Here is a 17,260-nt window from a genome sequence, read left to right on the forward strand (position 1 = left end):
TGATAATTTTAGCTGCAAATAGCCGCGTTTGAAAATAATAAATGTATAAGAGTTTCTGCTGATGAATACCGATGGCCCCACAAACAAGCACGAAAGTTTATTTTTATTTATAATGAATGACATAGAAAAGAATAAAAACATCGGATAGTAGATGAAGGAGATAAGATTACATAGCAATTTGAAATACACTGAAAAAAAAATATATTGTATAAAACACTTCCTTTTTGGTATGCGTTCCTAGTTCTTCCTTCCCTGAAATGGATTATCATTACACTAACTAATCTACAAGTGGTGTAGAGTTGGGCAAGTCCTATAGCCTCAGTCTTGCAAATTGAAAATAAACCCCATCTTTATCTTGTAAATTTTCACGAAGCACTCTTTCGGACCTGGGTCCTGTTTCATAAAGCTGTTCGTAAAGTTACGTAAGACTTTCCAAACGACTTATGTATGGCAAGCCAAGTGAGTTTCCTAATCATTGTTAATTTCGACAGCTAAAGTTGAAATTTGCAGATAATGATTATTCTTACAGGTCAACACACTAGTTGACAAGTTGACAGTGTACTTCTTCCCCAATGTAGATGATTAATATTGACATACATGCAGTCGTAATTTGTTAAAGCGTAAGGGAAAATGGACAAAACTGGCACTTAACTAATATTCTAGTTGTTCGTAAAGTCATGGGTAACTTCACTAACAGCTTTATGAAACGGGGCCCGGGTTTATAAGCGTGAGGATTCACGGGTGGCCCTTTTGAGTTGATCTTCATTCGCTTACCTGGCTGACGCAGTCTGCCAGGATATTGAGATATTTTGGACTACTCTGAGATCAAAGGTAAAATAATTTCGATTGTAGTACACGACTTTTCTTCCTGAAACTCATTCTCCATTCAGTAATAGGTTTGTAAAACGTTACGTGATAATAGTTAGGGCGAAATTTCTTTTGTACACAACCAAAGAAAACTATTTATCTTGCGTGAGCTTTCGCCTACTGTCTGTAGGCTTCATCAGACTGACATTAACTCGCCGTAAATGGAGTGTAGGCAGTCTTACAGTCCGAGAGAATGGGAATGTACGCTGAAGATAATTTGTATTGCCCCTCGTCGCGATTCATCATGACTTCCCGCCCTTGTTGTATGTGGATCGCCTGTCTTATCCAACTTGTGAATTTGTTGCTGTCTTTGGACACAATCTTGCTCTGTTTCCAGTCAATGATGTGGTTTTCCTGCGCCACGTGATCACTTATGGCTGACTTTTTAGGAGTGAGATCTGCCTCCTTCTTTTTGGCCCTTGTGAAATATGTCTTCCCCAGTGACTCTGCCTCTTTTTTGTGTTCTGACTTCCTGACTCCGAATTTCCTGCCCGTTTCCCCTATGTAGACCTTGTCACAATCCTTACAAGGTATTTGTTACACTACTCCTGTGGAGTCCTCAGGTAATCTTTTGTCCTTGGGGTGAACCAACAGTCCTCGTAGTTTGATGAGAGGGCGCATGGTGGTAGCAACATTGTATTTGGTGAAGATCCTTTGGAGTGCTTCAGACGTGCCCTTTACATAAGAGATTGTGACCATGCATTTCTTCTTGGTGGTCTGGGTAGACTTGGGTTTGTCCTTAGCCATTTGGACCTGTCGAAACGACCAGTCAGGATATCCAAATAATCTGAGGAAGGACTTGATATGCTCTTCTTCAGTCTGTACATCATCTGAGTCTGTGGTGATACCATGGGCCCTATCCATGAGTGTTCTGTAAACTCCAAGCTTCTGATGAAGAGGGAGATGTGAAGAAAGGTTGAGATATTGGCCTGTGGGTGCTTTCTCTCTGTAGACAACTAACTTGACCTTGTCGTCTGGATGTTTGATGATTCTTGTGTCCAAAAAGGGGATTGAGTTTGATTCTTCCATCTCATGTGTAAACTTGGTACTCCCTGTAACATCTGCTTGGTTAAGATGGTCCTTGAGTTGGTCTACACAATCCTCTTTCACGACAGCAAGTATGTCATCGACATATCGTTTCCAGAGTCTGGGCTTGATAGCAGTGGGTGCTGTTGAAAGAACTGTCTGTTCTAGATCTTCCATAAACAGGTTCTCCACAATAGGGGAGACAGGGCTGCCCATCGCTGCACCAAACTTCTGGCAGTAGACCTGGCTGTTGAATTGGAAATAGGTGGCAGTAAGGATGAAACCCAACGGCTCGATGATGTTGTCTGGAGTCAGGTTGGTTCTTTCCTTCAGACTAGTATCCTTATGAAGACAATCTTTGACAATGTCCAAGGATTGGTCGATGGGAGTATTGGTGAAAAGGCTGACCACGTCAAAAGACACCAGTGACTCTCCTGGTTCAAAGGTCAATTCACTGATTTCCTCAGCGAATTCTTTGGAATTCTGGACATGATGGTCTGTCTTTCCCACCAAAGGATCCAAAATGTTGGCCAGCGACCTTGATGTGTTGTAACCAATTGAACCTATGTAGTCAACAATAGGGCGGAAAGGGTAGCCTTCCTTATGGGTCTGGGTGTGCAATACAGACGTGGTATGTTTTCTTCCGAGGGGTACAGATATTCATACTATCTTGGCGAGATGTTCTCTTCTTCCTTTAATGATTTCAGGATGGAGACAAGTTTCCTTTTGTACCTAGGTGTTGGGTCTGACGGAAGTTTCTCGTATGTTTTCTGATCTTCTAACATAATCATGACTGACCTTCTCCTTGTAATCCTCTACGTTCAGTACCACTGTTGCCTTCCCCTTGTCTTTCTTGATTGGTGATGTTGGACTTTGGAGGGTTGGCATTTTTTAGGATCCCAACCACATCATTACGAAGGAGGCTGGCTCGGGTCTGATTCAAACTTTTTGTTGCTAACTCTAAAGCAGCAAACTCTTCAACAGGGAGTTTGCTGGGAGCAATGGCAAAATTCAAACCCTCCCCAACAGGGATGTTTCACTCGAGGAAAGCTTGTGTTTAGAAATGTTGATGACCCACCTTTTCAGTTGAGAGCCAGATAAGTCGATCTCCTGTTTTGACTGGCGCCGATGGCTGTCAATCGAACGCTGTAACTTGGACTGTTGTCTCGCTTTTGACTGGTAAATTCTTTTCCCGTGACTTCTTCACAAAAGCATTACATGTGTCTTGTGGAACAAATCCTCCGGTGGATTTTTGGAGAGATTCTCTCTCAAACGTTTGGAAGAGCTGGATAAATCTTTGATCTTATTGGTGGTGATACTAATCCGCTCGCGGAGAAGGGCTATCCTTGCTTTCGAAATCATTTCCTCGGCGCGTGTCGATCGTATGGATTCCTCACTTTCAAGCTGACCGGAATTACCTCCTCTTGTTTGCATCGTAGAGTGAACACAAGATGATTGCGATGTCGCGACAATTTCTTCTCCGTACATTCCCATTCTCTCACTTTGCGAACGATGTTCTGTCCAAAACATTCCCATTCTCTCGGACTGTAAGACTGCCTACACCCCATCTCCGGCGAGTCAACGTCAGTCTGATGAAGCCTATACAGACAGTAGGCGAAAGCTCATGCAAGGTAAATAGTTTTCTTTGGTTGTGTACAAAAGAAATTTCGCCTTGACTAGAGAATTACCAATCAGATGAACCTCTTTCAGGGTTACGTGATAATGTTTTCAATTTAGCTATAGATTTGCGTAGCTGACGAAAGAAGGCAGCGATTATCACTAATATCACAGCGCCCTCTTGAGCCCAAGGTCCGTGTACCTTTAACGGACTCTATTGCCCTCGATAGCAAACCAAGAGCGACATCTCACCACTATGACAGTTGTCCTCATCCTCCTCCGTCCCACAGTCTTGCTTGCCATCACAGCGCCACGCAGACGGAATACAGCTTCCATCTTGACACCGAAATTGTCCCCTTGAACATCTCCCGGCTAATGAACGTGGACCACGAATATCGGGAAAGAGATAATATTTATAACAAAAGAGAAATATTTTAAGTAACCGGAAGGACAACAGAAAGAAGGAAAAAGATGGACACACATCAGAAGTCATAACGGCATTGGCTCATTGTTGTTTTTTTGGGCTGGATAAGGAAAATACTTAATATTTGGTCCATACATTGCTATTGTCAAAATATCTGCAAATTAGCAATAGAAATTATTGTGCATTTGTCATAAAAGACTACGAGCAAAGATAAAGGGACTCTAAAGGAGAAATTATTCAAGCAATGCCTGTAGCAATTTTGTCATTCAGTTGCAAGAAAGGATTACAAAAATGCCTGAGCAAGCCTCCGTGAGCGCATTATAATGGCGAAGCCGACATCGACTCACTAGGCGGGTCACAGTTTTCTTCGTCATCGCCGTCTGGACAGTCCCGGTCACCGTCACAGAGCCAGGCAGAACTGATACAAGTTTGACCTCTACACTGGAACTGACCAATCGGACACGTCGGCGGAGCTGGTGAATGACAACAGGTGCATACGGGGGGGGGGGGGCAGCAGGAAAAAAAAAAACTTGACATGGTGAAATAATTATTGCAGCATCTATACCCAAACAATTTCCTCACCAATTTTCTTGAGACATAATATCGACCCAAATTCACGAAGGTGGTTTAAACCTGGTATAAACTTATATACAATGGTCTAAAATAAGCTTGAAATAGGCATACCTTCGACATCGGCGTATTAATGGCGTTCGATACCATGATTACTGGACGTCTGTCAATCGTATTTACGCAGGAGAAATTTGCATAACCCGAATTCGGGCCAGTGTTTTGTTTTGTTCTGTTTTTGTCCATGTAATATAAGAATGACATTATCAAAGTGTCATCTCAATCTCTCAATCTCTATCTTTGCAGTTGTGTCATTATTTCGCAGAATGTACAGGTATATCTGTATACAGGCCTTTTGTACTGATCATACTGTATATGATGTTATTCCTTGCTTCCTGTGTATTATTCTAAAATAAAAAAAGAAATAATACCTGTTCAATTGCACACATTACTCTGTCTGTTCTGTTGGAAAAAAAAAAAGAATAAAGTTTTCACTTGAGCTTCTTGCTGTCTCAATGACGCCGACATTGCCATGTGTATATTCATAATAATTTTCTCTTGATATCACTTGCACAGTGCACATGTTGACGAACCATATGCACGACTCTCAGTCTCTGTACTGGTACCTGTATTGCTATGTCAAACAAACTTTGGACGTTTGACATTTGATCGTCTGTTATCGAATCTGTAATCACTTCCAAAGATAACTTTCACCTGTACCGATATCAAGGTGATAAAGACTTTAGAATTTGTGATTTGGTTTCTGATAAATGACTATTGTATAAAACTTAAGATGTTGATGACTAATGAAATGAAAAAGGCCAGAAAAATAGATATTAGATAGATATAAGAGTTCATCCAGTCAACCTAACTCAAGTCGGATAATCGCTTCAGTCAATGGTCTTTGCGAGTCCTCTTTTCCACAGTTATAGTGTAGTAATCTCAATCCCCCAAAAGTCGAATTTTCTCTGAGTCGAAGCTTTTCTTTCAGTCCAAATATACGTAGGCAAGCATGGCAAGGTTAACTGTTTATTACTCCGCATGGAGGAGCAATGGGAAAAAGATTGCATGTATACGACCATTACCTGCATAACCCAGCACTAACCTGGTGGATTACAGATCACTCCAGCATCTTCATCGTGAGCACAGTTGTGGGAGGATATGTAAAAACACGATGGAAGGGTCTCCTCCTCGCCCGTGCACCTTACATCATCGAGATGGATCGGGCCAGTACCCGGGCCATACCTGGCTCTGAAACGGACGGCCAGGGCAGGGCCGAATCCAAGCTGGCGGCAGGCGACGTTGGCGTCGACCAGACTCCACTGATCGTCGCACACCGTTCCCCACCGATTGTTCAGGAAAACCTCCACCCGCCCCTCGTATTGATTCGGCCCCCCGACGAGGCGAATGGCCACTGGTGCTGTCGAGTGAGTTAGTGAGTCAACAGGTGTTGTCACCAATCATAGAAATATTCACTGTAGTCTTCACTCAACAATATGAAGTAATTACCCAAACTACTTATGTGGATTCAGTAAATAGAGCAATATTCCAGCAAAACAAGTCAATAAAGTTCGAGGAAAATCGGACAATCTGTTCAATACCACTTCCCGACTTCCTAAGGTTTTGGTGCCACTATCGCAGGATAAGTAGGCTACAATGTAACTGTTTGCAATGACATAACCAGCGGAATGATAGAGAGAATATAACAATAATTTCAAACATTTTTTCATGTTTCCAACACAATGAAAAAGGAATAATGTCTACAGAAGGCAGAAGAAAACAAATTTGTCTTAACATACGCTAGTAAGTCGAGCGAATGTGTGGGCCCACTAGATATTTTGTTTTATAGTTTCACTTTTCTGACATTCCAAATATTATTATATTATTGTAGCCTTAACCTCCAATGACAGCAGATGGCTTTATTTTGATAAAAACGCTGAAACTTCATTACTTTATAGGTTTAATTGTCCAATTGTCCTAAAATTTCACCGATGTGTTCTTCTACTATGTCTGCATTCACTGAACGGATACGTTTGGGGCATATTCATATTGTAAAGAGTTAATTTGTTTTCCAGAGCGGCATATCTATTAAAGAAGATATTCCATATTTCAGTTAAGATTACAAGCTTAGAATAAGATGCGTAGAAAGTAAGATGGCGTATTATTTTCGAGCAATCCTTAGTTTGGAGGACGTCCTCCACGTGAAACGCTTTTGGGTACTTTATCAGTTACCATGGCAACGTGACTTGAAACTCACGTGCGTCACACTGCTCTTCATCCTCGCCTAACGGGCAGTCCCTATTCCCATTGCAGCGCCAATCTGCGGGAACACAAAGTCGATTGCTGTTGCAGAGAAAACCACCGGAGGGACACTCGAGTATCGGCCGAGCTGAGAAGGAGGAGAGCCCATCAGTGCACATGAAAGAAAGAGTGTAAAAAGGGCATGGCGTTGTTTTTTTTTTTTTTTTTCTTCATCCGCCCAGAAAGGTTTGACAAGATAATTATGATGAAAACTCTGTAAAAATTGACATCTTTAAATACAACCTCATGATATTGACCACATCTTATACTAATTAACCACGATCAAACAACGTAAGAAGCACGCGTTTTATTCTAGCTTTTTCTGTCAAGATTCGTAGTCCCACTGTGCAGTCCAAGTGACTATTCCCAGTGAATATTAAACTGCATTTAAGCTATGCTGTCACAACAACAAACATTACACTGAATGCGACTAATGGCTCATTTTATTCTAGAAGGTTCCTAGTTGAGATCGGATGCTGTAGTGTTTAGGTAGGGAAATATGGAAAATACACAATACAATGGGCAAGGCAGTGGAGAAGTCTCATAGTTGCCAAAACAAAACAATATATTGCCCCTTCTATTATCATTAAAATAAATACAAACTTGATTTTACACACTCCAAAAGACGGCAACTTCAACTTGATTAATTATTTCAGGACACCGTCATGTTCGACCCCAACTCATGTGGGGGCGCTGCGGCATAATGGATAAGACTCCCGACTCCCGATCGGAGGACTCGAGTTCGATTCCCGCCTTGTGCGTACGTTCTTGGACAAGATGTTTTTACCCACCATGTCCCTCTCGACCCAGGTGTATAAATGAGTACCTGGCAAAGCCTAGGGTAATCATAATGACAGGACCCTCTGGTAGAGAGGTAGTTACACTGAAGAAGCTACCCTGGATAAATACGACCTTATTATCATTATTAATTCAATGACCCTTTCCGTTACACAGCGGGCAAAAACAACCCCTCTCGGAGCTGCTAACACTAGGTCACAGAGCGCTCACCTTCGCATCGCAACGGCTCGGCGTCCCAGTTGCCAGATGGGAGACAGGACAGGGAACGGCTTTCTCCGTATCGCTGATAACCTTCATCACACTGTATGAGGCAGACTGGATTCGGCCGGGCATCTCGGAGACAATTTAGTCTGCCGTGGAGGGGGACCTCCAGAGTAGGACAGCTGATAGCTGTAGAGGGCAGGAGGAGATAGAAAAATGGGGAGAAAAGGAGGAAAAAAGATGAGGAAGGAAGAGCAAAAAGAGGAGAAAGATGGAGAATACAGAAGGATAAAGTGAAACGGTGGAGGAGGAGGAGGAGAAGGAGCGAGAAGAAGAAGAAGAAGAAGAAGAAGAAGAGGACAAAGGGTTGGTGGCGGTGGAGAAGAAGGAGAAGGGAGGGAGAAGGGTAAGTAGAAGAAGTGGAGGAGGAAGAGAAACAGAGATGACCGACCTCTTTCATTTATATCAAATTTGACAACAAAAAATCATAGCTTTTGAGAAGACATGTTTTCTTTTTTGTTTTAAGCATGTCAGCATGTACTGACTATTTCACTAGTCTTTCTTCACTTGCTCTAAAGACACGTTTGTGGCAACCTTTACAAGAAGGGACATTGTGCAATGCTGTCTGCTGCGTCTCACACCTATGAAACTCAACATTCAAAATGATCATGTTCAAGATGACCTCAACCCTATAAAGCCCAAGGGGGGGGGCACCTTGTGCCCCCTACCATATTTTCGTTTGCCACTCCTACACCCTTTACTCGATTTCAACCAAATTTGGTGACTTTTCCTAAAATCTTATTGCAAACATTTTGATATATAATTTAGCTATGTCCGGTATTGCTGGTTGCCATGGCAACCGTAAACTGACAACCATGTTCGTCAGATTTTGCATGATTTTCTGTTCAAATTTCAGTTAACGATAATTATGATAATGGATGAAATGGGGGTTTTCTTGGCTTTAATTTGCTGAAGGACCAAAATGTGAAGTAATTATGGTTGTGAATTACCCTGAAATGGTCTTCTTATTATTTCCTTTATTTTTTATATGACATAGGCATCAAACAATAGATATAATAGAAATAATCGAAAATACAGCATTTTCCAAAGACTACCCTTTTATTTTGTGTTATCTTCACACAAGCTTTGCCTGTAATATCATTTCTTCATGATATTATCAATCTGCAAACTCAAAACTTCAATATTTTGGAAATATGAAATATGATACCAATATATGTACCCATTCCAAGCAATGCATCATAGGTTTCATATATTTCTTTATATTGTATTGAATAGTGCCCCCACATGTTGACCTTGAGAAATTTCAACAGTAACAAATAGTGAAGGTTGACTTGCTTTTCCATTGTGGTAAATATGAAAATGATTGATATGAAATAAAAACATATACTTGGGAAAAAGAAATAAAAAGAAAAAACATTATTTTAGCGTATTTCCTATGTATTTCTTAATATTTTGGTTAATAGCGCCCTCAGTGGATGACCTTGGGAAATTTCAAATGATGGGTCTTGTAGAGTATGAGTTGCTCTACCCATGTGCCAAATATGACGGTCATACATCATATAATAAAGAAGTTATATGACCCCTCATAGTTATTTTGACCCCTTCCAGGCCCTTGGGCCTGGAAGGGGTCAAATAGCTTGGGCTTTATAGGGTTAAGAACAAAGTACAATTACCTGCTGGCCTACAAATAACCCCCGCGTCTTCCTCGTGAGCACAGTTGTGGAAAGATGTATGCGGACAAGACGTCAGTGTCTCCTCGTTACCTCTGCACCTCACGTTATCGAGATGGATTGGACCAGTTCCGGCTCCATACCTGGCCCTCAACTGGGCTGTTTCGGCAGGCCCGTATCCCAGCTGGCGGCAGACGACGTTTGCGTCGGGCAGGTTCCACTCGTCGTCACACACCGTTCCCCACTGGTTGTCCATGAAGACTTCCACCCGGCCTTCGAGGGGATGCGACCCTCCGACGAGGCGAATTGTGACTTGTGGAGGTGGGGTACCAAGTGGGGCTGTATAGAGAGAAAGAAGCATCCACTCCATGTACTTATAACTTCCATTCTACAAAGATTTACCGGTTTGAAATGAAATGAAACCCTGCTCGTCACTAACTGGTCATGTTATCTTGACTATAATCTTACCTTGAACCATTACAGTAGATACCTACACTGTATGATGAAAAAAAAAAATCCACTTAGGTGTATAAAGTTCCTCTTCCTTTTAAAGTTCGCATAGTATGCTTTGGTAACGAGTTCTGTTCCATGAATCTATCAAATACCAGTCGACAAGTACATAGCATATGATCACTAAATACTCGACCGTTTGCCATCTTTTCCCATGGGCACAATACTTTTGAGGACAGTATACGCTCTCATGGGCAAAATTCTCGTGTATGATAAATTATTTAGCCTTTAGCAACTGAAGATTCCTTACATAATGGCCTATTGTTTCGGCAACTTTCTAAATCATGCAAAAGAGTATCGGTGCATGTTTATTTTAGTCTATTTGAAGTTATGTTTATTTGAAGGTATATTAAGATTTTACCAAGAGACTTGTGTGTCACAGAAAAAAAAAAGTCTGACATACTTTTGCTGACCTTTGACTTCTTTCAAATTACGTAATAATCTATGCAAAACAATCAAACTGATAAAGCATAAAACTATAACAAAGCAGACGGGCGGTTTCTGGGTTTGTAGGGAGTAATCTGACGGGTGGTTTCTGGCACTGCCGTTACTAATATGGGTTATATTTTTATTGTACCTCATGAAACACAGGGATGAATGGTAAGAAGACCAAAAAAAAAAAAAAAAAAAAACACCGAAGAAAACTTCACAGAAGCAAACTACTGAAATGTAGTTTATGGCACTTGATTAATTTCGGAGCTGATTTGGGAAGGAGATATTGTACTTGATTGGCGCAAGAAACAGACCTTGCGGACTGCACACCAAGCCGGCGTCCTCACGGTGGTTGCAGTTATGGTGGGAAATGTGTGGGCAGGATGTCAAGAGCGCTTCGCTGCCATCGCAGTGAAGGTCGTCGAGATGAATGGAGCCCGACCCAGCGCCGAAGCGTGCCCGGACCGGGGCCGACGTGGGGGGCCCAAGGCCCAGCTGTCTGCAGGCGACCTCGGCGTCGCTCATGTCCCATTCGTCATCACACACAGTGCCCCATTCGTTGTCTACCAAGACCTCCACTCGCCCCTCGTATTGAGTTGATCCGCCAACAAGGCGTATCGTGCTTTCACCTAGATTTTGTTTTTCGAATTGATACAAATAAGATGACAACCAAAGATTATTACTTAAGCTTAGAATCTTGTCTTTCATGAGAAAATGTTTACATGAACTTGTTTCCATAAACCTACGATAGACTGATTTGATTTTATTTCGAGAAAGTCGATGTGATGTAATTAGAATGAAAACGTCGAAACATAAACCATGAAATCCACATCCCGAAGTCGAGACATATGCTTTGCCTGGCGATGATTTTTTTTTTTCCTGCGTACTATTAGAGCCTATTACCTTGCATCTGAACTGAATTGTTGATCATGCATTTTAATGAAATCAATTTTGTCATGGAACTATCGGGCAAAAGTGTGATGAAGATAGATGGTAATGAAACTAAGAAATGAGATACTGATATAAAATGAGTAGATGGGGGGAATTTATTCGACTAAAACGTTTTGCAATTGAAAACTGAAATTTGAGAATCTCCCATTTAACATCTCTCCTCAAAGTGTAACATCATATCAGAAGAATTTTGAAGATGCCTTAGAAGTTACTGCTACAGGACAAATCAGAACGAATCCACTCTTTCACATCCTACAGAAATAAGGCGCGAGTAGGAAAGCGCAGCACAGTGTTCTCCTATAAGAAATGAAATTATTTGTGTTCAGATTATTGTAGGTATATAGAAAGATAGATGGATGGATAGATGGATGAATAGATATATGAATAGATAGATAGATAGATAGATAGATAAATAGATAGGTAGGTAGGTAGATAGATAGATAGATAGATAGATAGACAAATAGATAGATAGGTAGGTAGATAGATAGATAGATAGATAGATAGATAGATAGAAATAAGAGAAACGTACCACTTTCCCGGCACACTATCCCGACATCCTCGTAGTGAGCACAGTTGTGGTTAGGGTTGTGTTCACACAGTGTGAGCAGTGGTTCATCACCGTCACAACTCAAGTCATCCAGATGTATGGGGCCGGTTCCTGGACCGAAGGAACGAAGCGGATCAGCGGCAGGACCAAATCCGAGTTGCCTGCAGGCGACATCGGCATCCGCGTCGTCCCACTCATCGTCACACACAGTACCCCATCGGTTGTCGACGAGGACTTCTATGCGTCCCTCAAATTGGGAAAAGCCATCAACCAGACGGATTCCGGCAGACGAATCAACACCTAGATGAGTGAGGATATATATTTGACAGAATTAAGGGTTTGTTAATGACCCAAATATTTCTGTTGCTGTCTGACTCATTTGAGTGTACTATTATACAGAAGAGACTTCGCCTAGGTCTAATCCAAAGGAATGGTAGAAAAATTCTTCGACTTATGTGATTTCGACTTCAACAATAGCATTTAAACATGTTTACATCCATCTGGGTAGAATATTGCTTCGACTTAGCCAATTTTTCGATTGGTAGGAGGTCGACTTAAGGCGATATTAACTGTATTGACGGGGCAGTTGCTCTGTGTTATCATAGCATCTACACCTATTATCATGATTGTACAATTACACAGTTACATCGTGCATTGTGATGTGTTTATATTATAGTGATACCACGTATGTAGGGGCCTATAGAAGATACAGACCTGCGCACACAACTCCAGCATCTTCACTGTGAATGCAGTTGTGGATATTCAAGCCACCGTGACTACAAGATAAGAGGGAGCTCTCGGTGCCGTCACACACCAGGTTGTCCAGGAGAATGAGTCCGGTTCCCGGCTCGAAGGGTCGAACTTCCACGGGCTCGCCCAGACCGAGCTGGCGGCAGGCAACTCGCGCGTCGCTCATATCCCAAAGGTCGTCGCAGATCGTGCCCCACTCTCCGTCAACGAGGATCTCAACGCGTCCCTGTCGGTGGGTGTCTCCTACCAGACGAATATCTGGACGAGACTCTATGGGAATTAGTCCTGCAACGATGTACAGTGTTGGAGGCGTAATGGCATGATATGATATTACTGCGAAATATTGACTGCAGATTTGAAACTATATAGGCCTACTTAAATGATATCAAAACTCAGAGGCTGTAGTTCTTTATCTCTCTGTATACCTCACGCAAGTGTGGATTTCCTTGCAATTTTAGACTTTGTAATTTTGTCTCCAACATCAAACACATTTATAACGTTATGTCTTAGACGAAAATTCAACCCACTTCTTCTTTCGTTTCATATTTTGCCTCATTCGGAGAGTGTTAGCAGCACACTTTTATCATGTTAAACTAACAGTTTGCAAAGATGCAGCTGTTGTTGAATGTTTGCGGTATTTTGATTTATTTTGTTTTAATTTTTATTTATTTATTTATTTATTTTTATTTATTTATTTATTTTTTTATTTTTATTTATCTATTTTTTTTTTTTTTTTTTTTTTGGGGGGGGGGGGGTCCTTGTTCTTCCCCATGACAGATCCGGGGTTTATTTCATATTTATGACAGCATTTTATTCTATCTAATTTATCTATTACCAAAATGAAATCACAAGTAACCGTAGTAATTGTCACTTTCTGTAATTACTATGTAGTATTAAATCATTCTATCTGGAGAACCTAATATGGATAAACAAATAACAAAAATGTGGCGAAAATTGTTAGGCGGTTACAAACCCTCCCCCTTCCGAGATCAGTAACAAGTATTGCATTGGTTTACTAAGTACAAGTTCAAGTTTAAGTTTATTCCTATTGTTCTCCATCTCATTAATAACATAATGTACATGAAAGTTAATAATTATCAAGATGCCATCTCCAGTGATGAATCGGACAATTCAAATTAACCTACCTGCCGCCTGGCATCTCACTGCAGCATCCTCATTGTGCCCACAGTTGTGGTTGTCGACACCGTGATGTGAGCAAGAGACGAGCGAAGCCTCGTCCCCGTCACAATCCAGATCGTCGAGGTAGATGCTGCCGGTCCCGCGGCCGAAGTCCATCAACGTAGCCGTTCCCGCATCGATGGCCGGTCCGAGACCGAGCTGACCGCAGGCAACGTTCGCGTCGTCCAGATCCCATAGGTCATCACATACCGTTCCCCACTCCTCGTTGATGAGGATCTCCACCCGCCCCTCTCGATTGTTACTTCCGCCAACGAGCCGGATGTCTTGTCTTTGGCCATAGGCTGCATGAAAACAGAGACAAGACAAATGGAGTGTAAGATGAGATCAAAACACTACACAAGTTACACTTCATCAAATCTCGATTGATTCCAACCTACATAAAACATTATTTTACTTTTGATCTGTTTACGTAGGTAAACATAAGTATATAAACATAGATATAGTAGTATATGATAAATTCCATTTCAGTAATGACAACATTGATATCATTCAATAATATCACATTTTAGAAATTTAAAAGGTTAATGAGATTACTGACCCACTGCTTTCAATATCTTGTGTAGGAGTTCGAAAACACTCAGTTCATCTAAATGCATTATTTTTTTTTTCATGTATATCTAAATCGTCTTCCGACATTCAGAAACATCATATTGACACATAAAATGCTTGATTTATATCCTGGGTATAAAGGCATTCGAAACGATTTATATAATTTCAAAGTGGTAATGTTAGTTCACAAATTGGTAAAGTCATGTACATATTTGTGGAATTTATTGTGGTTCTTGAACAGAAAAACCCAAAGCATCATCTACTGAACAATGCTGATGAGTCTCATAAATTTCAGAAATATAACAATGTAATTCCATTACACTACCACTTGTGTAGAATTTATGCATGTTTCTTCATTTGCTTTGCTTCCCTGATCACCCAACACCCGATACAATACAATACAATACAATTCGAGTCAATTCAATCTAATTCAATATAATTCAATCCCATTCAATTCAATTCAATTCAATTCAATTCAGTTCAATTCAATTCAATTCAATTCAAATCAATTTAATTCAATCAGTTGAATTCAACTCAGTTCAATTATTTACCTAAACAAAAGTATATAATACTACAAAAAAAAAATCATTTGTCAAGTCATGCTATTGAGCAATGAAAACAAAATGAAAATCGTGAAATTTAATAAATATATATGGTATATACATACGGATAACTATATATCATGAAAACAATGTACACTTTGCAATGGAAACCAAGAGTAAATAAAGCGAAGGAAAAGAGTGATCTTAAGACATTAAAGGAGCAAAGCTTGTTAAATTCAAAACACTCGATAACAATACAAACAACACGTAGACACGTATATCTATAATTTGTCTAAAAATGTACCGTGAAAGCATTTGATGTTGATAAATATGATTGTACAGTTTCGGTTCAGATGAGGCTTTAGGTTTCCATCGGTTTTTGTTTTTGTTTTTGTTTTTGCTTTGTTTTTTACAATGATTTTTTTAGATAGAAAACTCTTCTGAAATATAAAAGAGCATTTAGTTCTAGACGAATTCAAAGTTTTTAATTGATGAAAATTAGTTTTAAAATGGCTAAGATTTCCAAAACAAAGTGATCATTAAAAGGTTGAACCACTTTTTTTTTTGGATCGCTTTGTTTTATTTGTATTTGGATAACTCAGTCATTTCAAAACCGATTGTCCTCAAATAAATTTTAATTCCTCTTAGAGTTGCTTGCTCTGTAACATTTCATCATAATGTGGTTTCTAAGTATCTCGCAAAAAGTTAAACGCAGAATCCTAACCTCAGCCAATATCATCCCTTTAAAGTACAAGAAAATATCATAAACTTGAATAAACATAACGATGTTATGTTACGGACACTGTTTGTTATGCCTTGTTCATGTCATCATCCTTGTTCATTGTGATTTGGTATGAATTTTTAAATCATTCTTATCATCCCCATCACAAATTCTGCACCCATTATTAACTAATTCATAATTGTTTAAGCGCAAAAGTCTGAAAATAATCTGCAGGTTTCATTTTAACGGGTTTTTTTTATTCATTTTTTTTATTTTCATTTTCAAGTGATATACCTAGATAACAAAACGTCAAAACAATAGTAAATTCTTATAACGTTATTATGGTATCACAAGAAACATCTTGTATCTTCATTGACATTCCATTGTACTATATTTAAATCCAATATCATTGCCAGTATTGAACAAGACTAAGGATAGAAGATTCACTTTCGTTTTATTTCACAATCTACACACTGTGTCTTTGCAAAGTCCTGTCTAAATTACTTATACTAAAAATGGAAAAAAAAAAATCAACCTCCAGGATGCAAAGCAAAAATCAATTTCCTGAAGCACTCACCATGTTTTCATTGGATTTTATCGGGGGTAGGAACCCGGAAGGAACAAAAAAAAGATAATAATAACAACGTAAGGTGAGATCCAATGCCCTCGCCAAATAATCGTCAAATAGTTTACCATCTGCAGTTAATGATGATTCTTGGCACACTATCGTTATAACATGAAGCTACAATATTGTAGCGCCATGGTTATAACATGAACTCGCGTACACACTTTCCAAAACTTTCCTCAGGCGCCTCAATTTTCATTTCAGAAGTCAGATCATCAAAGGGAATAGAAGGGGTCAAAATTTCCTAACCTGTACATTAAATCACAGATCTAATTTCAAACTCTTTGCAGTATCCTTCTCTTCATGTCATAGACAAAATATGTGTTTGTATAGACAAGAGTAAATTATTGATCTGGATGAATTAAGGATTGAAATTCCGTAACTCTCATCCCGTCAAGAATCGTACAATTCGTGGCATCCTTTAAAAGGAACTATATAATGGAAATGCATGTTGACTTGTTTTGATTTATAATACCCTCAACATCACTTCTGTGGCCAAATGAACATCTAATGTGTCAGTTATATTTTCTTCTACATTTTCTTCTTTTTCAAAGGAATGTGAAGAAATATAGTAAAAATACTATGGGTTTTCCCGCCCAATTTCATTAGATTTGCATTCGAATTAATAACAAGGCGTTCAAATTCAAGGGATTTTTGTCACTGCTCTACTCTCACGGTTCACTTTAATTCTTTGAGTATTCAATTTCACTGTATGTCATTCCTTTTAGATCTTATTTCATTCAATTTAGAGAGAACTTCATTCAATTTAACGGCTCAAAGTTGGCATTCAATTTCGCGCCAGCTAGATAGACGTTCAAATTCGCACCAAATACCAGTTTCAATTTCATTTATAGGAACACAACTTCGCACTTTTAACGTTCGAATTCAATCAACATACACAACTTCTACGGGCTTTTTTCACTGTCATTTATTGGATGACG

General features: G+C 39.8%; 1 protein-coding gene across 1 annotated transcript in view; it reads right to left on the bottom strand.

Moving 5' to 3' along the window:
- The window catches only part of LOC140230611 (uncharacterized), a 51,267-nt gene that overhangs the window by 29,800 nt on the left and 4,207 nt on the right, over window positions 1–17,260 (bottom strand). Inside the window, exons 2-11 of the mRNA XM_072310752.1 lie at window positions 13,828–14,163; window positions 12,647–12,967; window positions 11,915–12,232; window positions 10,749–11,063; window positions 9,496–9,831; window positions 7,811–7,990; window positions 6,759–6,890; window positions 5,607–5,921; window positions 4,282–4,407; window positions 1,409–2,456 (exon numbers count right to left, since the gene is read on the bottom strand). Of these exons, the coding sequence (XP_072166853.1) occupies window positions 1,409–2,456; window positions 4,282–4,407; window positions 5,607–5,921; window positions 6,759–6,890; window positions 7,811–7,990; window positions 9,496–9,831; window positions 10,749–11,063; window positions 11,915–12,232; window positions 12,647–12,967; window positions 13,828–14,163 (3,427 nt within the window). The remainder of the gene's footprint in view (window positions 1–1,408; window positions 2,457–4,281; window positions 4,408–5,606; window positions 5,922–6,758; window positions 6,891–7,810; window positions 7,991–9,495; window positions 9,832–10,748; window positions 11,064–11,914; window positions 12,233–12,646; window positions 12,968–13,827; window positions 14,164–17,260) is intronic.

This window comes from Diadema setosum, chromosome 7 (assembly GCF_964275005.1).
Source record: "Diadema setosum chromosome 7, eeDiaSeto1, whole genome shotgun sequence".
In the NCBI taxonomy this organism is placed as follows: Eukaryota; Metazoa; Echinodermata; class Echinoidea; order Diadematoida; family Diadematidae; genus Diadema; species Diadema setosum.